This window comes from Pan paniscus, chromosome 4, assembly GCF_029289425.2.
Source record: "Pan paniscus chromosome 4, NHGRI_mPanPan1-v2.0_pri, whole genome shotgun sequence".
Lineage (NCBI taxonomy): Eukaryota > Metazoa > Chordata > Mammalia > Primates > Hominidae > Pan > Pan paniscus.
In genome coordinates, this window is record NC_073253.2 from 134296958 (window position 1) to 134322185 (window position 25228).

General features: G+C 41.9%; 1 protein-coding gene across 3 annotated transcripts in view; it reads right to left on the reverse strand.

Moving 5' to 3' along the window:
* SIL1 (SIL1 nucleotide exchange factor) overlaps nt 1-25228 on the reverse strand; it is a 248200-nt gene that overhangs the window by 75862 nt on the left and 147110 nt on the right. For all 3 annotated transcript variants that reach the window (XM_008954583.4, XM_063604245.1, XM_034960598.3), the window contains 2 exons: nt 19747-19846; nt 3952-4143 (listed from right to left, as the gene is read on the reverse strand). In XM_008954583.4, coding sequence (XP_008952831.2) covers nt 3952-4143; nt 19747-19846 — 292 coding nt within the window. The remainder of the gene's footprint in view (nt 1-3951; nt 4144-19746; nt 19847-25228) is intronic.

Consider the following 25228-nt stretch of genomic DNA (forward strand, 5'->3'; position numbering starts at 1 on the left):
TCCTTCCCTACATGCTCTAATTTTACAATATAAGAATTCACTACCTATTCTTTGGTTGTCCTTCCTCTGGGTTTTCTGGATACAAAACTATGGCTCAGAATCCTGTCATACCACGCCTGGAATGGCCACTTATAAAGCTGGTATGAGTTCCTAGCAGAGCAGCTGCCACTCGGTCAGCTCCAAAGCAACACAGCCCAGAGTCATGGACTTTCTGTTCTAGAGTCAGTTTATCTACTATTACTACAATGATAATTCAGCATGATAGAAATGCAGACATTTATATAAGCACTTCAGCCTTTTTGGGATGTTTTCTCATGGTTTATTTCACTAACAGTGAGGAAGAAACATTCATTCTGCCCAGTGCACATCAAAAGCTGGGCCCCCCTGGTGACATACAGGAGAAACCATGACCATAGCCCAGGTCCACAGCTCCCCATCTCGGTCTGGGGCCAAAACTGTTCTCAGGCTGCCTTCGGGGTGGGGTGGGACAGGCAGAGAGGAAGAGGAGGAGGGAGTGCAGGAGGGAACTATGCCAACACCCTGGAGGAAAGGAAAGAAGCAGGGCACTGATAAGACAATGAGAGAATGGGAAACAGCGAAGGGGAAAAATGGTGGCACACAGCTGAGGAGACATGTGGGAGAAGGCAAATGTACTGCCCGAGGTAGATGGGGCGGACGGAGGCCGCTCCTCATAAATAACTCACCATCTGTTTCCACACACAAGATTTTGCTTTTCACATATCCTGTTTAATAATTCAAATATGGCTGTGAGGAAGCCTGGCAGACCTGGTTTGGGTCCTTGGAGCCTACAGCTCCTCAAACCACCATTCAGTGAGTCTGGAATGAGAAAGGACTGGGGAAGTTCCTGGCTAGGAAAGTGCCATCTTCCTTAAAACTAGTACTACATCACCCCAAGCCCCCATCACAACTGGGACTCGGGCCGAGTTGTGTCTTACTTAATCCCCCAGTGAAATCACAGCTTAACATTGCTGCATGGCAGCCTGATGCACCAGCCCTTCCAGTCAAAACACCAATGATCCAGAACATTTCTCTGCCAACAGACAAATTTGGCTTCTGCCAGGGACTGATTTTGGGATGACCTCAGGATGGGTCTGGTGAGGTGGCCTGTGAAAGCAGAATGGGGATGTCACCTTAGGGAAGACACTGCCAAGTGACAAAGAGCCTACAAGGGAAAACAAAGAACTTTGTTGGGGCAATGCTAGCCCAAGCCTCCTGTGGACTCACGCCCTTCCAGGTATGATAAGCTCTCCAGTCATTTTGGTGTTTCATGTGCAAGAGCCCATGGTGACCTGATACCTAAAGATTCATCCAAATATGTTAAGATGAGAAAAAATAGAAGCTGTCAACATCAAAGGAGGACTGAGTTGGCAAATAACCCCTTATATCCTTAATCCTTTAAATATCTCTAATGGAAAAGCTGTTGGAGTTCTTGGTTTTTACCCTGGAGAGTAAGACTGGAAAGGGGAAAGAGAACCGAGGTTCATTTTTTTTCTCTAAGAGGATCAGAGTCCTGCTATTTGAGGCCTGAGAAAGAGTTATGAGCAGAGAAAGAAGATGAAGAGGCTGCCCCATAATTCCTATGGATACAGTGCATACTCATCCTCTTTCACCACAGATGCTGGCAAAATCCTAAAGGAAGAAAGCATGTCTTTTAGCCCAGTTTACAGAGAACAAGGGCACTGTCGTGCATGGTGCATGGGAGGACATTGAGGATCTGTGTCTTGACAAGGATCTCAAACAAGCCTTTGATTATGATTACACAGCCTCCTGGGCCACTGTTGCCCCTAGTCTGGATTACTGCAATAGCCTCCTATCTGGTCTCTGCTTCTACCAAGCCCCCCACCTGCAGTCTAATTCTCAACACAGTAGCTGGAGGAATCCTTTTAAAAGTAAGTCAGATCACATCATTCTTCTGCTCAATATCCTTCAATAATATCCAAGTTCACTCTTTTCCATGGCCTACAGGCCCTCTATATTCTTCCTCCCATTATCTCTCTGAGCTGTATGTACTTCTCCTCTGCCCGCTCTCAGCTCCAGCTGATTCAAACACACTAGGCATGTTCCCACCACCGGGCTTCTGCACTTGCTCTTCCTCCAGCCAGAGATGCCCCTTCTCAATGCTGCCAGTTCCTATCTCGCCGTAGTTTTTATTTTTCTACAATATTTATCACCTACAAACACATTACATATAATTACTTCTTTCTTATGCTTGTCTATCTGCTTCTGCTAGAAGGTTAAGCCCTAATTTTGTTCATAGACGTATCTCAAGTGCCTGGAACAGTGCCTGGGAGTTAGTAGACACTTGATTTATTTATTGAATAAATCAATGGCTTTTATTGGCTCCTTGTTAGCTCCACCTTTTGAGCTTAATTCAAAAGGTACCAGTTGCCTTTGAGAAACAGAGTGGCCAAAAGTTTTAGAGCACAGAGTTTAGGGTCAGACAGACCTTGCTGCAAATTCCAGCTCTACCACTCACTAGGCTGGATGATCTTGAGCAATTACATAATCTCTCTGTGCCTCATTTTCCTCGGTTATAAAATGGGATTAATAGTGGTACCTACTCATAGGGCAGCCACGGAAGTCAATGAATTAATGCATACAGAGCACTTGAAGCAGTGCCTGGTATATGATAACACTCAACAAATATTAGTTATTATAAGTCTGATCAGTTACTTCCCTGCTTCAAACTCTCTAGTGGTTCTTAGGATCAAGGCTAAAATCATAAAGAGCATGATATATCCAACCTCACCTCTCCAGCCCCCGAACCTTCCCACTTCATCTATGCTCCCCTCCAGGCCACTGTGCTCCAGTCACTCCAATCTTTTCCAGGCCCTCAATCTCCCCAAGCTTGTCCCTGCCCTAGAATCTCTGCACATGTTGTTTCCTCTAGCTGGAATGCTCTAATCTAAGGATTGGCAAACTTTTTCTAAAGGGCCTGGTAGTAAATATTTTTGACTTTGTGAGCCATATGGTCTCTGTCACAACTACTCAATTCTGCCATTGTGGCATAAAAACAGCAATAAACAATGCATGAAGAAATAGGGGTCGCTGTGCCCCAATAAAATTTTATTTAGGAAAGGAGGTGTTGGGCCAGATTTGACCTATGGGCAGTAGTTTGCCATCCCCTGCTCTAGTCCCCCCTCTTCACCCAGCCAACCCCAATCATCCTATAACGCTTGGCCTAAATGTCACATCCTCTGAGAAGCCTCCCTTATTATCCATGACTAGGCTCTAAGTTCTCCAGTTACATATTCTTACATCACCCTCTAGAGCCCTCATTACAATCTTAAATTATCTCATTATTTAATTAATTTGTTCAATTGTTCATTATTCAATTACTTCCTCTTCCAGGCTATAAGCTGCATAACTAGGACTATGTCTATTTTATCTCTGTGGTACCCTCAGAGGTACTAAAGAAGGTAACACTCCACATGAAAAAGAGGTTGGCTGGCCAGGCATGGTGGCTCAAGCCTGTAATCCCAGCACTTTGGGAGGACAAGGTGGGTGGATCACTTGAGGTTAGGAGTTCAAGACCAGCCTGGCCAACATAGTGAAACCCTATCTCTATCAAAAATACAAAAAATTAGCTGGGCGTGGTGGTGCACACCTGTAATCCCTGTTGCTCGGAAGGCTGAGGCAGGAGAATAGCTTGAACCCAGGAGGTGGAGGTTGCAGTGAGCCGAGATCGCGCCACTACACTCCAGGCTGGGTGACCGAGTGAGACTCTGACTCAGACGAAAAAAGAAAAAGAAGTTGGCTCTGGCCTCTAAGACTGTATCTTACTACAAAAGATAACAAGACTAGATTAAAAATAGTCTGTGCTCTGGGAGAGAAGTAAAGATGTTGATGCTATTTTCTTAGGGCTTAGGAAAGGGGGATTTATTTTTGGAGCTGTTAAAAGTCTGACTTATGGACGAAGAAATACAGTACCTGATGGACATAATATTCAAGATCAAAGAGCGCAGCAATCTTCTCTTCCAAACTGGAGCTGGAACTATTGAACTTGTTGATCAGCCGTACCATGATCTGCATGTCAGTCTCAATGACAACATTCAGCTCATCAAAGTCTTTCTTCAGTTCCTCAATGGGGCGGAAGAGCCGCTTTACCTCAGCCTGCCTTGCCTAAGGAGAGCAGCAAAGAGATGATTAAATTGGTTGGAGACATCTCCCCAAGATGTCTGTGGTCTACCATGGATGCCCATCCTCAAAAAACTGCTGCTCCAAGACTCACAGTCTTCTCTCATCTATGCTATCAAAACTACTAATACTTTCTAAGATGCCCAGAGAAGACAGCCCTCAAAGTCTGCCTATATAGGCCTCAGCTCTAAAAACACACTCAAGATGTTCCAAGGTTCGCTTATTCAAGTCCGATTTCCAATATTCAGGAAGAATAGAAAGGCTTTTTGTCACAACCACTGAGTTAAGGGGAAGTAATGCAAGTTCATCTTCAACCTCAAACCGCATATGAAACAGCTGAGACCTAAGGTAGAATAACCCACACCCTGCTTCTCCACTTTTCACAATCATAGACTATCTTGGCCTTGCCCTACCCAACCCAACAACATTTTAGGGAAACTTGGACATAGAAAACTATGGGTAAGAGCTGTCACAGCAGGAGCAATTTGCTGATGAAAATTAAATCACTGTCATTACTGTCAATCTAACCACAGGTGTACAATTTGTTCAACTGTTTGAAATGGCTAAATTACTATATGTACTATACTCAAATCTCGAACAATTTTCTCTGAATCCTTCCCCACTCCACTCACATATAAAAACTTTAAAAATGAAGTTACATTAGAGGTGAATAAAAGACTTTAATTAAATATTTTATACATGTGACACTGTTTTCTTCCCAATTTGAGAAGATAGTGCCTATAAAGAGAGTCTGAAAAGTCACAGTGGCTTATGTATCTGTCTTCCAAGAAAAATTAAAAGGCACAGATATTTATAAAAAGCCGGATGATGAACAGCTGTCAGCTCCAAATTGCTCATCTATTACCTATGGGTTTTTCTCCCCAGTTACAAGCACTCCATAGAAACACCAACCAAAGAAATGAATCAGCCTCTCTTAAAAAAGACCAAGCTCCCAGCGGAGCAATCACATCCATGGGGCGCCACATCCTGATTCTCTGGGCTAAAATAACATGAGATACTCTCCCTGCACCCAGCTAGAGGTCTCTGGATGGCTGCCAAAGCCAAGCAAAGAGGTCTGGGAAGGCTGAGTCACTTTCTAGAACTGTGAGATGATAGGCAAGTGAGCACAATAAGAAACTAGTGACATCTGTCTCACAAAAACGATGTGTGCCTGGCTCTCAAGAAGGCCTTAAAAAAAAAAAGGTTTTGGCCGGGCACAGTGGCTCATACCTGTAATCCCAGCACTTTGGTAGGCCGAGGCAGGCAGATCACGAGGTCAGGAGTTCAAGACCAGCCTGACCAATATGGTGAAACCCCATCTCTACTAAAAATACAAAAATTAGCTGGGCATGGTGGCTCACACCTGTAGTCCCAGCTACTCGGGAGGCTGAGGCAGGAGAATCGCTTGAACCCAGAAGGCAGAGGTTGCAGTGAGCGGAGATCGTGCCACTGCACTCCAGCCTGAGCGACAGAGCGAGACTCCATCACAAAACAAAACAAAACAAAACAAAACTTTTACTTTGAAATAATTATAAATTCCCAAGAAATAACAAAAAATAGTACAGAGAGTGTCATGTACCCTTCATTCAGCTTCCCTCAATGTTAACATTTTACATAAGGATATTACATAAGGATACAATGTCAAAATCAAGAAAAGGACACAGGTACCATACTGTTAACTAGACTAAACACCTTGTTCGGATTTCACCAGTTTTTACATATACTCACTTACATGTATGTGTGTATGTGTATCATTCTATGTAATTTTACCTGAGATGTAGACTTGTGTAACTACCAGAACAATCATGCTAGAGAACTGTCCCACCATGATCACATAATCTACTATGTACTACTCCTTTACAGTTATACTTTATCCTCCCATGCTACTCTGTTACATCCCTGTGCCCTGGTTGTCACTAATTTATTCTCCATGTTTATAATTCTGGCATTTAAAAAATGTTATATACACAGTGGCTCATGCCTGTAATCCTAGAAGTTTGGGAGGCCAAGGCAGGTGGACAACTTGAGCTCAGGAGTTCCAGATCAGTCTGGGCAATATAGTGAGACTCTCTGTATTTATATTTTTTAAATTCTATTTTTTTAAACAGAGAACTGGCCAGCAAAGATGAAAGCGCAGCAAATAAATGAAAGGTGGTAACTTTGGCAATGAAATTTGAATTGAATGTACATGGAGTTATAGAAGAAATGGCTGACTGTGGGAATGTTAACACTGCCACTGTTGATGAGCTCTAGATGTGCAGACAGAGGGACTCAGCAAAGGCAAACTTACAGACACAAATTAGGAAAGTGATAAAAAGGATGAAATGACACTGGCAAAAAACTTCACATTACAGGAACTCTCTGAGAAATTTCACAACATTGAAAGTACGAAGGGTGAAATGTTGGAGGCTCATCCATACTTAGAAAGATGTATGATAATTAGCCAAGAGAGAAAAGATGCTTGCTCTATGTCATAATTTTTTTGGAGTCAGGGTCTCGCTCTATTGCTCACGTTGAAGTGCAGTGGTACAATCACAGCTCGCTGCAGTCTCACCCTCCTGGACTCAAGTGATCCTTCCACCCCAGCGTGAGTAGTTAGGACTACAGGCACAAGTCACCACGCCTGGCTAAAATTTTTAGTTTTTTGTAGACATGGGGTTTCGCCATGTTGCCCAGGCTGGTCTTGAACTCCTGGCTCAAGCGATCCACCCACCTCAGCCTCCCAAAGTGCTGAGATTACAGATGTGGGCCACCATACCCAGCCAATTTTTTAGTTTTCTGTAAAAACTAAAAATTTTAGCCAGGCATGGTGATGTGTGCCCATAGTCCTAACTACTCAGGCTGAGGTGGGAGGATCACTTGAGTCCAGGAGGGTGAGACTGCAGTGAGCTGTGATCGTACCACTTCAACCTGAGCAATAGAGCGAGACCCTGACTCCAAAAAAATTGTGACACAGAGCAAGCATCTTTTCTCTCTTGGCTAATTATCATACTTCTTTCTAATGAGATTAGATTATAATTAGATTATAATCTCAGCACTTTGGGAAGCTGAGGTGGGTAGATCGCTTGAGCCAGGAGTTCGAGAACAGCCTAGGCAACATGGCAAAACCCTGTGTCTACAAAAAACACAAAAATTATTTGAATTTTTTGGCCAGGCGCAGTGGCTCACGCCTGTAATCTCAGCAATTTGGAAGGTCGAGGCAGGTGGATCACCTGAGGCCAGGAGTTCAAAACCAGCCTGGCCAACTAGAGAAGGTAAAACTAGAGAGAAGATGAAACCCCTTCTCTGCTAAAAATACAAAAATGACCAGGCATGGTGACACATGCCTGTAACTTGGGAGGCTGGGGCAGGAGAATCACTTGAACCTGGGAGGTGGAGGCTGCAGTGAGCCAAGATCATACCACTGTACTCCCGTGTGGGCGACAGAGCAAGACTCTGTCTCAAAAAAAAAAAAAATGTATTTTTTGGTGTGGCATGGTGGCACACACCTGTAGTCCCAGCCATCCGGGAGGCTGAGGTGGGAGGATCACTTGAGCTGTAATCCTGCCACTGCACTCCAGCCTGGGTGACAGAGACCCTGTCAAAAAAAAAAAAAGCAAGAAAGAAAAAAAAAAAGAATTCTTTTTTTTGGGGGGTAGAAAAAAACTATTTTTTGTAGAAAACATAGACCATTTCCAGGCTATGTTGCCCAGGCTAGTCTCAAACTCCTAGAATCAAGCGATCCTCCCAAAGTGCTAGGATTGCAGGTGTGAGCCATTGTGCCCGGCATAATTCTAAATGTTTCTAATGTTTTAAATTACAGTGTGCTAAATAAATATTAGTATTGCTTTTTCATTTCTATATATACTTATAACCAATAGCAATGTAGTTGCTTTAATGTCTGGCAAAACATTTCAAGGATCATGGAACAATCATAATTTTTCCCTTGATTATGTTAAGATTGTTTTGCATAGTTTCAGTGTGCACATATTTACAATTCCACATAACATAAAATGAGGACTGCTGGTATATGATATGCAAATATTTCCTTCCAGTAGTTTATCTTCTGATCATCTTAACAGGGTATTTGACAAAACAAAACTTTTTAATTTTGGTGAAGTCCAATTTATCAATTTTTTTCTTTTATAAATCTTACATTTGGTGCCATGTCATAAGAACTCTTTACCTGGTCCTAGTTCCCAAAGATGTTCTATGTTTCATTCTAGAAGATTTTTTTTTTCTTTTTAGTTTCACATTTTACATTTAAATCTATGATCTATTTTGAATTAATTTTTTTTAAGGTATGAGGTTTAAGTGACAGCTCATTTTTTGCTTATGGATGCCCACTATTTGCTGAAAAGACTATTTGTCTTCCATTGAACTACTTTTGCACCTGTCAAAAATCAGTCAGTTGTATTAGTGTGGGTCTATTTCTGGGTTCTCTACTCTGTTCCATTGATCTATGATTCTTTCTCTCCACCAATACCACATTGTCTTGATTACTATAGCTATAGAGTAAGCCTTAAAATCAGGTGGTGTGTTTTCTTCCACTTATTCTTCTTTTTAAAATTCTAGCTATTCTAGTTCCTTCAACTTTCCATACAAACTTTAGAATAAGCTCATCTACAAAAAAATCCTGCTGAAATTTTGATAGGAATTGCACTAAACTTATACATTCAGAGAGAGTTAACATTTTTACTATGTGGAATGTTTCAATCCATGGACACAGTGTGTCACTCCATTTAATTAAGTCTTCTTTGATTTAACTCCATCATCATCTTTCACCCAACTTTTATACTTTTGAGCATATAGATCTTATATCTGTCTTGTTAGATTTGTTCCTAAATATTTCATTTTTAGGGGAGCAACTGTAAATGGTACATATGTTTTTAATTTCAATTTCCAAATATTCTTTGTTAGTATATAGAAATACAATTGATTTGCATTATCTGTATATCTTGTGACATTGCTGAACTCACTTATTAATTCTAGAAGACTTTTTTTTGGAGGCTCTTTGGGAGTTATACATGGACAACTGTGTCATCTGGAAAATGAGATAGTTTTATTTTTTCCTTGCCTTGCCTTACTGCATTGGCTATGACTGTGTTGAATGAGTGGTAAGAGTGAACATCCTTGGCTTGTTTCTGACCTCAGTGGCAAAGTATTCAGTCTTTCACTGTTAAGTATAATATTCCATGCAGACTTTTTGTAAATGCTTGTTATCAAGTAAGATTTCTATTCCTAGATTTCTGAGTTATCATGAATGGGTACTGAATATGGTCAAATGCTCTTTGTGTATTAACTGACATAAGATGATGTGATTTTTCTTCTTTAGCCTACTGATATGTTGGGTTATACTGATTATTTTTTGTACACTGAACCAGCCTTGCATTCTGGTAATAAACTCCATGTGATTATATATAATGCATAATTCTTTTTACATATTGCTGGATTTGACTGGCTAAATTTTGGTGAGGATTTTTGTTTCCATGTTCATGAGGAATGTTGCTATGTAGTTTATTTTGTACTCTGTCTGGTTCAGGTATTAGGTGACACTGGCCTCATAAAGTAAGTTGGGAAGTGTTCCTCCCTCTTACATTTTCTGGAAGAAACTGTGTAGAATTGATGCCAATGATTTTTAAATGTTTGGTTAATATCTCCAGTGAAACTATCTGAACCTGGAGACTTCCTTTATAGAAGGTTTTTCACTACAAATTCAGGTTTTTTTAATGGTTATAGGACTACTCGTATTATTTCATATTGGGTAAATTTGGATAATATGTGCTTATAAAACAGCTGGACTATTTCATGAAAGTTATCAAATTTATATGCATAGAGTTGTTCATAGTATTCTCTTACTGTATTTTCCTTTTAATGTCTGCAGGACCTGTAATGATATTCCTGGTTTCATTCTTGATATGGGTAATTTTTATCTTAGTGCTTTATGTGTTTGTCAGTCTTGTGGATTTTTTGTTTTTGTTTTTGTTTTGTTTTTTGTTTTTGAAACAGAGTCTCGCTCTGTTGCTCAGACTGGAGTGCAGTGGTGCAATCTTGGCTCACTGCAGCCTCTGCTTCCTGGGCTCAAGTGATTCTCCTGCCTCAGTCTCCCGAGTAGCTCGGACTACAAGCGTGCGCCACCATGCCTGGCTCATTTTTTTTTACTTTTAGTAGAGAAGGGGTTTCACCATATTAGCCAGACTGGTCTCGAACTCCTGACCTCAGGTGATCTGCCCACCTCAGCCTCCCAAAGTGCTGGGATTACAGGCGTGAGCCACCGTGCCCAGCCATGTTTGTCAGTCTTGATAGAAGTTTATCACCTTTTGGTTTCACTGATTTTTCTCTACTGTTTTCATGTTTTCAATTTCATTGATTTCTGCTCTTTATTTCCTTCCTTCTGCTTGCTTTGAGCTTGTTTCGATCATCTTTTCCTAGTTTCTTGAAGTAGGACCTTCCATTATAGGTATGAGACCTTACTTCTTCTCTAATATAAGCAAATTTCCCTTCCAGCTCTAGTTGGATCCTGAAAATTTTGATAAAGTGCATTTTCATTTTTAATCAGTTCAATGTATCTTTTTTTTTTAACCTCCCCTGAGATTTCCTCTTTGACTTGACTGGAGATTTTCTTCCTATCTATGACTGGTTTCTAGTTTGATTCCATTATAATGAGAGAACATACTCTGCCTAATTTCAGTTCTTTTAAAACTGTTGAGATTTCTTTGATTACTCAGGATATACTCTATTTTGAGAAGTGTTTCGTGGACACTTGAAAAGAATGTATATTCTGCTGTTGTAGAATGGAATGTTCCATAAATGTCAATTAAATTTGTCTGGTTGAAGGTGTTATTCAGCTCTTTAATATCCTTACTGATCCGCTGTCTAGTAGTTCTAGCAATTCTGAGAAAGGGATGTTGAAATCCCCAACTGTAATTGCGGATTTGTCTGTTTCTTTCTTTTAGTTCTGTTAGTTTTTGCTTCAGGTATTTTTATATACAAATAAAAGTGGTACATACACATTTAGAATTACTGTATATTTTAATGGACTGGCCCTTTTATCATTATGTAAATTGCTCTTGTTCCTAATAATTTCCTTTAATCTAAAGTCAACTTTGATATTAATATAGTAACTCCTGCTTTTTAATTAATATCTGTATGATATACTTTCCATTCTTTTACTTTCAACCTACTGTCTTTATCATTATATTTGAATTTCTTGTAGAAAGCATATTTTAAAAATTCATTTAAAATTCATTATGAAAATCTGTTTAATTGGTATATTTAGACCAATTATAAAACATTTTACAATTATTATACATTTATGTTTTAAGGTAATATTTTTATATGTTAGAGCTTAAATACACCATTTTATTTTATTTTTTTTTTTGTTTCCTCCAGTTTTTGTTCCTGTTTCCCATTTCTCACCTTCCTGTGACAAACCAAGGTACATTTTATATAATTCCTTTTTGGATTACCTATGCTTTTGAGTATAACTGTTTGTATAGTTTTTAATAATGATTGTTCTAAGTATTATAATATACATAGGTAACATCATAATCTACTGGTATCAATGTTTTATCACTTTGAGTGAAATGTAGAAACCTTACCTCCAATTATGTTTAATCCTTTCTTCCTCCTAATTGTCTTCAAAATTCCTCACTATACATTCAGAAACAGATCTTTTCATAATTTTTGCTTCAACTATCAAACAATTTTAAAAACTCAAAAACATATGCATGTGTGTCTTTATAACAGAACAATTTCTATTCCTTTAGGTATATACCCAGTAATGGGATTGCTGGGTCAAATGCTATTTCTGTCTTTAAGTCTTTGAGGAATTGCCACACTGTTTTCCACAATGGTGGAATTAATTTACACTCCCACCAACAGTGTATAAGCATTCCTTTTTCTCTACAATCCTTGCCAGCATCTATTATTTTTTGACTTTTTAACAATAGCCATTATAGTTGGTGTGAGATGGTATCTCACTGTGGTTCTGACTTGCTTTTCTCTAATGATCAGTGATGTTGAGCTTTTTTTCATATGATTGTTGCCTACATGTATGTCTTCTTTTGAAAAGTGTCTATGTCCTTTGCCCACTTTTCTTGTAGTTGTCAAATGATCCTTTATTGAAATATTTTCCTTTGTGCTTAACTAGCTGGGCATTCCACTGCACCACTGTTGATGTCATCTATGATGTCATGAGGTGACGGCCATCAACACTGCAGCCCACAAACTGAGCAGTCCCCAGGATCTCTTTAATGGTTCTAGAGAGTTCTCTGGCTAAAGATTGGTGCCGCATCTGTCAAGTAATGTTGACAATCTCATCACAAGTGATATTTCCACTGTGTTTAATGTTTTTCCATTTCTTTCTGTCCCTTGGCAGTTCCTTGAGGGCTTTGACGATCAGGGCAGAGGCAGAAGGTACTACCTCAATCAGGGCCTGTCTGTTCTGAATGGCCAGTTTCACTGTAATCCTCAGACCCCTCCAGTCACCGGCTGCCTTGGCAATGTCATCACCAACCTTTTTTGGAGACAGACCCAGGGGGCCAATCTTGGGGGCCAGTGCCAGATACCAGCAATGATACCTGTGCCAGCACAGACATGGCGCCCATTTCACCCTCCGTGCATCTCAGGTATACAACTTTTTTTTTTTTTTTGAGATGGAGTCTTGCTCAGTCGCCCAGGCTGGAGTGCAGCGGCGTGATCTTGGCTCACTGCAAGCTCCGCCTCCCAGGTTCATGCCATTCTCCTGCCTCAGCCTCCTGAGTAGCTGGGACTACAGGCGCAAACCACCACGCCCGGCTAATTTTTTTTGTATTTTTAGTAGAGACGGGGTTTCACCATGTTAGCCAGAATGGTCTCTATCTTCTGACCTCGTGATCCACCCGCCTTGGCCTCCCAAAGTGCTGGAATTACAGGCGAGAGCCACCACGCCCGGCCAGGCATACAACTTTGATGTCGCTGGGGTCAAACTTCAGCAGTTTGCCCAGTTTTTAACGGGGTTGTTTTTTTCTTGTAAATTTGTTCAAGTTTCTTACAGATGCTGGATATCAGACCTTTGTTGGCTGCATAGTTTGCAAAAATTTTCTCCCATTCTGTAGGTTGTTTATTGATAGTTTCTTTTGCTGTGCAAAAGCTCTTTAGTTTAATTAGATCCCACTTGTTAATTTTTGCTTTTGTTGCAATTGGTTTTGGCATCTTCGTCATGAAATCTTTGCCCATGCCTATGTCCTGAATGGTATTGCCTAAGTTGTCTTCCAGAGTTTTCACAGTTTTAGGTTAAGTCTTTAATCCATCTTGAGTTCATTTTTGTATATGGTATAAGGAAAGGGTCCAGTTTCAATATTCTGTGTATGGCTAGCCAGTTATCCCAGCAACATTTATTGAATAGGGAATCCTTTCCCCATTGCTTGTTTTTGTCAGATTTGTCAAAATAGCAAACACATGGAATCAACCTAAATGCCCATCAAAGATAGACTGGGCAAAGACCATGGAATACTACGCAGCCATAAAAAAGAATGAGATCTATCCCTTCAAGAAAGATGGATGGAGCTGGAGGCCATTATTCTTAACAAACTAATGCAGGAACAGAAAACCAAATACCACATGTTCTCTCTTATAAGTGGGAGTTAAATGATGATAACACATGGATACTTAGAGGGGAACAACACACACTGGGGCCTATTGGGTGGAGGATGGGAAGAGGGAGGGGATCAGGAAAAATAACTGTTGGGTACTTGGGCTTAATACCTGGGTGATGAAATAATCTATGCAACAAACCCCTATGACACAAGTTTATCTATATAACAAACCTGAACATGTACCCCTGAACTTAAAAGTTAAAAATTAGAAAATAAATAATAAAAACTCAAGAAGAAAAGGATAGGCTGCATTTTCCCTATTTTTTATTCATTACATTGTTCTTTCTTTATTCCTGATATTTCAAGTTTCTTTCTATTATTCTTTTTTCATTCTATTTGGAGAATATCCTTTAGTCATTCTTTCAGAGTAGGTCTGCTGGTGAGAAATTTTCTTAATTTTCCTCTCTCTAAAAGTGTCTTGACTTCCCTTTCACTCCTGAAATATATTCACAGCTATAAAATTCTGTGTGGACAGTTCATTTTTTCCCCCAGCAACTGAAAAATATTCCACATACTTCTGGCCTCTATGGTTTCAGATAAAAAATTCAATATCACTCAATCATTGTTCCCCTATAGTTGTGTTATTTTTTCTAGTTGCTTTGAAGATTTTTCTGTCTTTAGTTTTCAGAAGTTTAACTGTGATGTATCTTGGTGTTGATTTCTTTGAGTTTATCCTGTCTGGAGTTCACCTGGATTCGCTGGATTCACTTTATGAATCTGTGAGTTTATGCCTTTCACCACATTTGGGAATTTGTTAGCCCTTGTTTCTTGATTATTTTCTAGCCCCATATTCTTTCTACTCTCCATCTGGAATTCCAATGACACAAATGTTAGATCTTTTGTTACAGTTCCACAGGTCCCTAAAGCTCTGTTATTTTTTTTCTCCAATCTATCTTCTCTTTGTTGTTCAGACTGTGTAATTTTTATTTATCTGTCTTTAAGTTTACTGATTCTTTTCTCTGTCATCTCTGTTCTGCTACTGAACCTATCTGGTGACTTTTAAAGTTTTAGTTATTATATTGTTCAGTTCTGTAATTCCATTTGGTTCTTTTTTCTTATCTTCTGTTTCCTTGCTGAGACTTTGCTTCAAGGGTGCTCATAATTGCTTGCTGAAGCAATTTTATAATAGTTGTTTTAAAATTCTTGTTAGATAATTTCAACTTCTGAGTCATTTCAGTATTAGCATCTGTCTCAGTCTTCTCGGGCTGCTATAACAAAATATCATATACTGGGCAGCTTAAACAACATACATTTATTTCTCACAATTCTGGATGCTGGGGAAGTCCAAGATCAAGGAATGAGTCGATGTGGTTCCTGGTGAGGGTCCCCTTTCTGGCTTACAGATAATCACCTTCTAGCTGTGTCTTCACATGGTAGAGAGAGAGAGAGTACTGGTCTCTCTTATTCTTCTAAGGACATTAATCCCTCTTGAGCCCAACCCTTATGACCTCACCTAAATCTAATTACCTTCCAAAGGTCTCACCTCCAAACATCACATTGCAGGGTTAGGGCTTCAACTTATAAATTTGGGGGAGACACAAACATTCAATCCATAACAGCATCTGTTGATTGTCTAATTCAAGTTGTGATTGTCCTGGTTCTTGGTATGAAAAGTAATTTTTAATTATATCCTAGACATTTTGGGTATTAAGTTATGAAATTCCAGATCCTACTTAATCTTTTTCAGTAGGTAGACATCCTATTTAGGCTTAGTATACTGGTTCTGGCTTACTTGTGTGGGTTGTGGCTCCAACAACAATTTAGTTTTCAGAGCATTGTAGTGCTATTCTGGTCTGCTTCCTTTGTGTGCTACCCGGAGGCCAATCTAAAAACCTGGGCAGCATTCCACACTATAGTTCAGTTCCTAAACTTTTTGTTGTATTAATTCTGGTCAGTTTCTTGTATGGGTCACTGAACGGGTATGTCTAGGACTTCATATGCAAAATCCCTTTCTCTAGCTCTCCTCTCTCCCAAATCGTACCCCTACTCTCTAGTTGGGAAGGGAAACAACTTCACCTGCCACCACTGGATGCTGGCCACTGGGAGTGGAAGTCTAGGTTCCTCCCTGGGCCTCTACTGACACCACTTTGGTGGGAGAATCGAGCACTGTTTCACTGCTGCTGGCCTGAGGGTGGAAGTTCATACTTCTCACTTATTCCACTGGCCCTGCCCCAGAGAGGGAAGCAGAATGCTGCCTCACACTCTCACTGCCTCCAAGTTGGGGGTGGAAGTACAGACTCTTCATTCACCCCAACAGACACCATGTTATCAGGGAAAACTAAAAAACCATGTTGGTGCTACCAGGCAGAGGACAGATATTCAGGTTCCCTGCTTAGCCTCTGCTGACACCACTCCAGCAGGATAAACAGCCTGCTACTGTCAGATGGGAGATGGAAAATCAGGGTGCACACTTGGTCTGTTGGTAATACACCAGCAGGGGAAGCAGAGAGTATCCACTGGGCAGAGGATGAAAAGTCAAGCTCTCTGCTCAGCTCCCACTGACACCAACTTGGTGGAGGAAGCAGAACACTGCCTTCTACCACTTTTTACTGCCTTCTACCACTTTTTGCTGCCAGGAGCAGACATGAGTTCAGGCCATCCACTTGGCTCCTGGCGACCCTGGTGGAGGAATCAGAGTACAGCTTGCTACTACCACCAAATAGCAGGCAGAAATCCAGACTCCCCACCTCAATGTCCACTGCACTGGCACTAAGTGGGGTGGGGAGATTTTCATTATCTTTGGCAGGAGTAGGACAGGTATTGTAAATAAAGTTTCTATCCTGTTAGGATGCCCTTTGTTCAATTCTTTGTCTAGAAATAGCAGGCTTTTCTTATAACTTTTTAAAATCTGCACCAGTTGACATTTTCAGGATGTGGGATTTGCCAACACTCAGTCTAAAATATATAGAGGACAAAAAGAAAATCCAAGGAACTCACTGATGTCATTCCCCAAGCTCCAAGGTCCCTAGCCAGTCTGCTGCCTTCTGACTGTGTTTTAGAGTCTTCCTACATTTGCCTTTAGTATTATGTCCAGGGTTTTTAGTTACCCTTAGCTGGGGGAATAGGGAGAAATAAGTCTATTACATCTTGCCAAGAATCAAAAGCTTAAGAAGGCCGTATCTTAAAAAACAATAACTTGTAGAATACAGGTGAACAATAGCAGACATAATAAAACATAAAAGCATCAAGCAATTTGTATGGAAATAGAGGGATAAGTAGACGAGATTCAACCATAACAACCAAATCTGCTGGGAGAGACGGCTTTTCCAAGAACCAAGGAACTCCGGGAAAGACTGATTCACTTAAACCTACCAAGCTACCGATGGATACAATATAATTGATGTTCTCGTCCCCAAAAACATCCAGTTCCCAAAAACCCACTCATTTAATTAAGAGGATATGGCCGAATATCTGACAGTATTGTCTATATAAATCACAAAAGCACCATCCTGTACTTACAAGACACCACATAGGCTAGGTTTAAAGATTAATAAACAAAAATAGGATGATATCTGTAGCCAAAAGCTTGATATATGTAAGAAACTCCCCAACCAATTTCAAATCCATTTATTTGCCAATCCCAGCGCCAGCTCGATGAGCACATTGGCAGTGAGCTGAGTCAGTCCAGATAGGCTCCAAATGAAAAGCAGGAGAAGGATGCCAGGACTTAGCACCTCAGTGATGGTGCTAACAACCTAAGTTCCACATAAGCAAGGAAAGAGTATGATAGCCAGACCTCAGAGGTGTGCAGCTGGTGCAAATGAGCTGGAGCTTGGGTCTTGCATTTGGGTGCTGATATTGGGATCCCCTTGCAAGGGGAGAGGAGTATTTTTTCTTTTTTTCTTTTCTTTTTTTTTTTTTGAGACAGAGTTTCTCTCTTGTCACCCAGGCTGGAGTGCAATGGTGCAATCTAGGCTCACTGCAACCTCCACCTCCCGGTTTCAAGTGATTCTCCCACCTCAGCCTCTGGACTATCTGGGACTACAGACACATACCATCATGCCTGCCTAATTTTTGCATTTTCAGTAGAGACGGGGTTTCACCATGTTGGCCAGGCTGGTCTCAAACTCCTGACCTCAGATGATCCACCCGCCTTGTCCTCCCAAAGTGCTGCACCCAGCCGAGAGGAGTATTTTTAATTACAAAAACCAGCAACTAAAACTTTTAAGTAATCTCTTGGTTATACATTTTGAAATACTTTTATAAATATTCATACTTTTCTACACTAATTGAATTACTGGGGTGGGGGGAAATGCCATCACCTGAGAAAAGAAAAGCCAAACACACTCCCAGGGAAAGCAAAGAGAAGAGAACAAGGTTAAGTGGGTCCTCCATCCACAGAGAAGACACTGAATAGGAGCTGTTTAATGTTCCCATCAGTCCCACATGGAACCGACAGTGGGTGGGAAGGAGCCAAAGCCCTGGCCAGTCCTTGTCCTAGGCACCCAGGCACTCCTCTCCTGGCCTCACCTGTACCAGGCAGAAGATGTGCTTCTCCTCAGCCCCTTGGCTAATACATCTGTGGTAGGACACAATTGCGAGCATTGCCTTCCTTCACCCACTGCTGCTGCCACCAAGCCACGTGCCCTCCCACACCACATACACTCTCCGTGTAGGAGAAGTGACTTTGGTAAGATGAGTAAAGACGTGGAGACTGAGCCTGCATTTCACACTTCTTAAACAGGTAAACACCAGTTTCCTATCCCCCAAAAAGGTTCATTTTCCCAGAAATATTTAGTTCTAAAGGATCAGAACAACCTATGGCTTCTTCCAGTAATACACAAGCTGTCAAGAGCCTAATGCTGTCTCTCTAGGACATTACCTGGATTCAGGGGAAGGAATGAAGAGGTAAATAAAGGCAAATGAGTGCCCAGCGCGGTGGTTCATGCCTGTAATCCTAGCACTTTGGGAGGCCAAGGTGGGCAGATCATTTGAGGTCAGGAGTTCGAGAGCAACCTGGCCAACATGGTGAAACCCCATCTCTACTGAAAACATAAAAATTAGCTGAGTGTAGTGGCAAGCACCTGTAATCCCAGCTACTCAGGAGGCTGAGGCAGGAGAATCGCTTGAACCCAGGAGGTGGACCTTGCAGTGAGCCAAGATCGTACCACCGCACAAACAACAAGGCCATCTGGGCGACAGAGCAAGACTCCATCTCAAAAACAAAAAAACAAAAAACAAAAAAAAGCAAATGGGGACTGTAAGGAGAAGGAGGGAGGGAGAACTTAGGTCTCTAAGGCAGCCATCAGAGAAGGTTCTTTCAAAAACTGACAGGACTCAAACAGAAATACGGAGAAATGACTCCAAGAGCTCATGATCTTCCTGGTATAGACCTGCACCTGTGAGCCCTCCCAGACATTAGGGGCATGGCCAAGGGGCTGTAATTCTTCACCTTTTCCTCCTCTCATTCCCGTAGCTTGTAGAGAAATTTAGAGCTGGAGGAAACCTCAGTCATCCTCTTATTCCAGACCCATGTTTTAAATTTAAGGAATCTGAAGCCTAGAAGAAACACATTTGCTACATGTTCAAAGGACAAGGACAAGGACAAGGATTCCGGCTTCTTGCTTCCTGGGCCAGCTCCTCTGTTCTTTTGGAACAAGCTTGTGTCTAATCCAAGTGTAAGTAAGGCAGAGATCTGGGCCGTAAAGTCTACTCACTCCACTCAGGCCTGTGATAATGGAGAGAATGGCTACCCCTGCTCAGTGCCTCAATTTCTCCAAACATGGGGAGCTGTTTGAAGACATGGGATGGCAAATAGAATTCTAACCTAAACCATGACAGAAATGCTCCCAGCACTTTTTTTTTAATAGTCTAAAAGGGTTTCTTATTTGTCATTAATGTTCTTTAAATTATTTTACAATATTGTTATCCCATGTTTATTGCAAGAGTTCCCATAAAAATGATTCCATTCTCTGCAAAAACAACAAGGCCATGCTGCAGGCTTATACTCACAGGAAAAATAATCACACACCTTGTCTTCCTTTGAACTCTCCATCTCTGCCCCCTCCTTGAATTTTGCCAGTGCACTCTTGAGGTCCTGAGATGTGTAGGTGTTGGTGTTGATATCCAGCCTGTCCAAAGAAAACTGAGAGTAAAGAGGGAGGCATGGCTAGGCTTGGTGGCTCACAGTTGTAATCCCAGTACTCTGGGTGGCCAAGATGGAAGGATACCAAGATCCCATCTCTACAAAAAATTTAAAAATATTAGTTAGGATGTGATGGTATGTGCCTGTGGTCCCAGCTACGTGGGAAGCAGGAGGATCACTTGAGCCCAGGGGTTCGAGGCTGTGGTAAACTATGATTGTGCCACCATACTCCCACAGCTGGGCAACAGAGTCAGACCCTGTCTCTAAAAATAAATAAGAGGGGAGCATCATATTCCCCAAGAAAGAAAATGTCCCTGGGTGAATGGCACCCTAAGGTAAGCGAGGCCAGGCCAGCTGAGTGTACTATCATACCTTTGTCTTCAGTCAGCCAAGGGTCTAACAGAGTGACCTTACCTTGAAGCTAGAAGAGGAAAGACGCAGCTGAAAATGGGATCATTTCATGAAAGAGGAAGCAATGGCATGGGGCAGACAGAAGCCATCCACGAACAGAGGGCTCTCAGCCAGCTTCTCAGGAAGAAATAAGCCTGGCATAACTGTGCAATGCTCTCCCTCAGCACGCTGCCAGGGCAGGACCTCTCAGAGGGAAGTGGGCCCAGCCACAAGGAGTAGCGTGCACCCTTATTTATTAATATATTTTTCCATGAAAGGGGACAACAGGGCCCTGAGCCCCACAGTGTGTGCCTGAACTGATTAGACAAGGCAGCCTGTCTTTACAAAAACAAGTTGGATAGATTCACACCATAAGACCAACCTATGAGCACAAAGGAGAGGCAGGAGGTATGTCTCAACCTGACCAAGGAATGGATTTGAGATACTAAGAAGTAGAATCAAGGTCAGCCCCTTCCACAGCCAGCCTCCAAAGGGAGGAGGGAAAGGAACCAATGTGGCTATAATCTCAGGAACCTGCCAAAGACCAGAATGGTCTCCTCACAAAATTCCCTGGAGCTGATCCAAGCCACAGCTACGCATCTTGACCAGAGAGAGGACATCCATCATGTGGGAGCAAGGTTTTACCACTAGCATTCATTTTAGTTCAATGAACAGAGGTAAGCACAAGAATGATGTGCAGGAAGGGAAGAGTGGAGTGTGGAATGTGCTTAACAAGACTGTCAGGTTGGTGTTGGGTTCAGGATTCCATATATCCTGGAATGCCCACAAGATTTCAGAGGTGAGGAGGAAGGGGCTACTGGCCTGCTCTACTCCAGGCAGGAAGAGCACATCAGTCTCATAGTCTGAGATTCCAGCAGGCCTCAGCTCTCATGTACCAAGGGCTTTCATTCTTCCTAGAGACCTTTTAGGGCTCTGAGAAAAACACTCGTCTTCTCTAAACCTCAGTCCTCCTAAACTAATTAATAATAGCTAGTAACTCATTTATTGAGCATTTAACCATGTGTTAGGCAGTGTGTTAATCCCTTCAAAGTAATATTTCATTCAAATAGTTATCACAATGCTACAAAGTAGGGAGAGAATCCTGAATCCCTCTCCCTACAGAGCATCATCCACTGCCAATGTGTGAGGATACCACTGCTCCACCCCACATACCCAAGAGGGAGCTAAGTATTCAGGAACCATAGCTTGAACACATTATCTCCTCCCTCTTGTAAGACTTGGTGAGGACTAATCCCATTATTCCGTGCATCTCTGTTTACGCCTTAAGTCTCAACTCTCCCAAGCCATCTCTCATCACCCACTCTCAGTCCCAACTACATACACACAAGCATGCACATGTGCACTCAAGTTCACGCACACACACGAAACAGTCATCTGGTGTTCTTACTTCATTCTTCACTAAGAAAAATAGACGAAAACTTCATTTTCCCATGATCAGCTCTACAAGCCAACCTGCACCTAAGTCTATGTTTTCTACTTTCCTTCCTATTATAATGGATGAGTGTCCCTGATCCTATTAAACTTAGTTCCAGATCGCACTTGCCTTTACAAAAGCTTTAACTCCCATAATTACACCACTCCCTCCTGCCTGCATCATCAATTTCTCCCTTCAGCTGGATTATTCCCATCAGCACACCAATTCTCCTTTTACTCCACAGTCTCTTCTGGTTATCCTGCCATTTCCCTGCTCTCATTCAGAGTAACACTTTATGAACACATTGTTTTCACTCACTATCCCCAGCTTTTTAATTCCTATTTATATTGCCATTTACTGTAATCTGGATTCTGTCCTCACAACTGTACTCACACTGCTAATCAAAATTACCAATAATTGATGACCAAATCCGATGGACCCTTCTTCACTCACTTCATGTTCCTCAACCACTAAGCAGCATTTGCACAGTTGACCCTCCCTTCTTGAAAAACTCTCAGTCGGGTGTGGTGGGTCATGCCTGTAATTCCAGCACTTTGGGAGGCTGAGGAGGGAGGATTGCTTGAGCCCAGGAGTTCAAGACCAGTAAGGGCAACATAGTAAGATTCTGTCTCTACAAAAAAATTGAAAATTAGCCAGGCAAGGTGGTGTGCACCTGTGGCCCCAGCTACTCAGAAGCCTGAGGCGGGAGGATTGCTTGAGCCCAGGCTGTAGTGAGCCATGATTATGCCACTGCACTCCAGTCTGGGCGACAAAGCGAAACCGTCTCAAAACAAACAAACAAACAAAAAAAACCTCCTTTCCTGGCTTGTTACCTCACTCTCATGGCTCTTCCTCTTCCTTACTCCTTCTCCAACTCTTGCTGATTCCTCATCTCCTACCTGAGCCACATAGCCCAGAATGCCTTGGAGTTCAGCCCTGTCAATCTTCTCCACCTCGACATCCTCCCCTAGTTACTTTAAAAACCTATCTGCCAGTAATCTCCACATTTACATCTCCAGCCCAACCTCTCCCCTGAGCACCAATCAGACTCTTGTACAACTACCTGATAGATCTGTATCTCAAATGTTTAACAAGTATTTCAAACTTATTGAATCTAAAACATGGCTCTTGATTCTTCTCCTTATAAGTCTGTCCCCCTCTCAACTTTTCTATTTCAATAAATAGTACCAACAACCACCCAGTTGCTCAAGTTCCAAAATGAGGCTTTATCCTGAATCTGTGCCCCTCCCTGCACCTTCCTTCAACCTCTACACTGAAATCATAAGCAAGTCCTCTTGAGTCTACCTCCAAATTAAATCTCCAGATTCATTCAGTCTCTGTTATGATACCCTAGACTAAGCCACCATTATGTCCTACCTGATCTACTGAAATGACATCCTAATTCTGTCTTCTTTTGTCCACCTTCAATCTCATCTCCAGACACATAGCAACTAAATCACCCTCCTGCCTAAAATCTTCCAATGGCAGCTGGGCGCGGTGGCTCATGCCTGCAATTCCGGCACTTTGGGAGGCCGAGGCGGGCAGATCACGAGGTCAGAATTTCAAGACCAGCCTGGCCAACATGGTGAAACTCTGTCTCTACTAAAAATACAAAAATTGGCTGGGTGTGGTGGCAGGCACCTGTAATCCCAGCTACTCGGGAGGCTGAGGCAGGAGAATTGCTTGAAGCCAGGAGGCGGAGGTTGCAGTGAGCTGAGATGGTGCCACTGCACTCCAGCCTGGGTAGCAGAACAAGACACCGTCTTATGGGGGGAAAAAGAAATCTTCCAATGGCTTTCCATTACAATTAAAGGTGAATGAAGAACATACAAAATCTTCCTCAAAAGCCACATGATCTGGCCCCCACATACCTCTCCAATCTCATCTCCTATCCATTTCCTTCCTTCTCTCTTCTCCTATAGTCACCTTGATCGTTTTCTTGCTTCTCATACTTGACAAAGCCTTTTCCTTGATAAAGCCTGGGACTTCCTGTTGTTCCATCTGTCTGAAATGTCCTAACTCCTAAACCTATAAACCTAACCCTTTACATAAAGAGTTAATTATTCTTTTTGTCCATATCATCCTTGTTCTTACCTCTGTTCCCTGAATTGAAATAAGGGCTAGTGGTAAAACCTTGCTCCCCAATGGATGTCTTCTCTCTAGTCAAGCTGCATGGCTGTGGTTTGGATCAGCTCCAGGGATCTCACTGAGGATACCAATCCAGTCTTTGACAGGTTCCTGGGATCAGCCACATTGGTTCCTTTCCTTCCTCCCTTTGGGGCCAGTTAATTAATCTATGATTAATTCCCAATACTTTCATGTTTTAGAACAGGGTCAGCAAACTATCAGTAATGACCAGATAATATCTTACTTCTGTGCTTATGTACCTGGTTTTCTGTCTGCCAGCCTTGTGGAGGCTGTTTTGTTTATTACTGTATCCCAATGCCTGGCACGTGGGCACTCAATAGGTTTTTGTGAAATAAATAAATGGAGGAAGTAAATGGCCCTGTCCTTAGCCCAACTTTTTAACCACTATACCATATTGGACCTTGGTAAATGTTCAACCCAAGATGGCACAACTTGAACGTGGTTTTACCCTCAGTCCTCCAAACCTAGGAGGAAGAGTCCAAGAAGCTGGTTATTCCAGGGCAAAAAGAGAGATGTACTACGTTGACAGGGATATTGACTAAAACCACTAGAGATGGCAAAGCCTAAAGCATAAATAGCAAGTGGAAACCTGTTGCTAAGAGCCAACTACATGCAATGAAATAAGGCAGTGCTAAAGGAACTCTCTGAGACAAGCCAGAGTCAGGGTCTTCTGTCCCAGGCTTTAGAGCCCACAAGCATTGCAGCTCTAGGTAGCAATGTGGCCAGCCACACAACCAGTAAAAATAGTTAGAAAGACTGCCATGAATTTTGGATTAATGGGCTGTCCCCATCTCCCTCTAGGCCAATGGTTCTTAACTCTGTGGGATCACTAACTTCTTGGACAATTTCATGGAAAGCTATGGATTTTGTCCTCTAAAACAGAATAAGGATATAAGCAAAATACTCTAACAATTTCAGGGAACTGACCCTGCCCTTAGGCCTCTGTTCCTATTCCAGTGCTAAGGGGCCAGGAAGACACCATGAAATGGAATTGGAGGAGCTCCATCCCAGAAGTAGGAAGTCACCATCAAAGGCTCACTGAGCTCACAGCACTGAATGTTCACACCACCTTGTCAATGCCTTTGGACTTCTATTCAGATAGGTTTGTCATTAGCTATAAATGCTGAGAAGGAAGAAGAAAGGTCCAGCATATGCTAGGGGCCATTTCAGGCAGAGACTCTCCAAAGGAGGAAAGTAAAAAGGCAGGAGTAGGGACAAATATTTCTCCCTTATGGTGTGTCTCTACAGTTCACATGGACGGCTCTGCTGTCTATTCGTAAAAGATATGAGTAACAGACAAAGCAGTACGTGTTCACACTGATAATCTATAGTCAGGTGGTAGAGAAGTGAGTTCTCATAGTATAAAAACCAACAAATAAACTCCAAATTAATAAA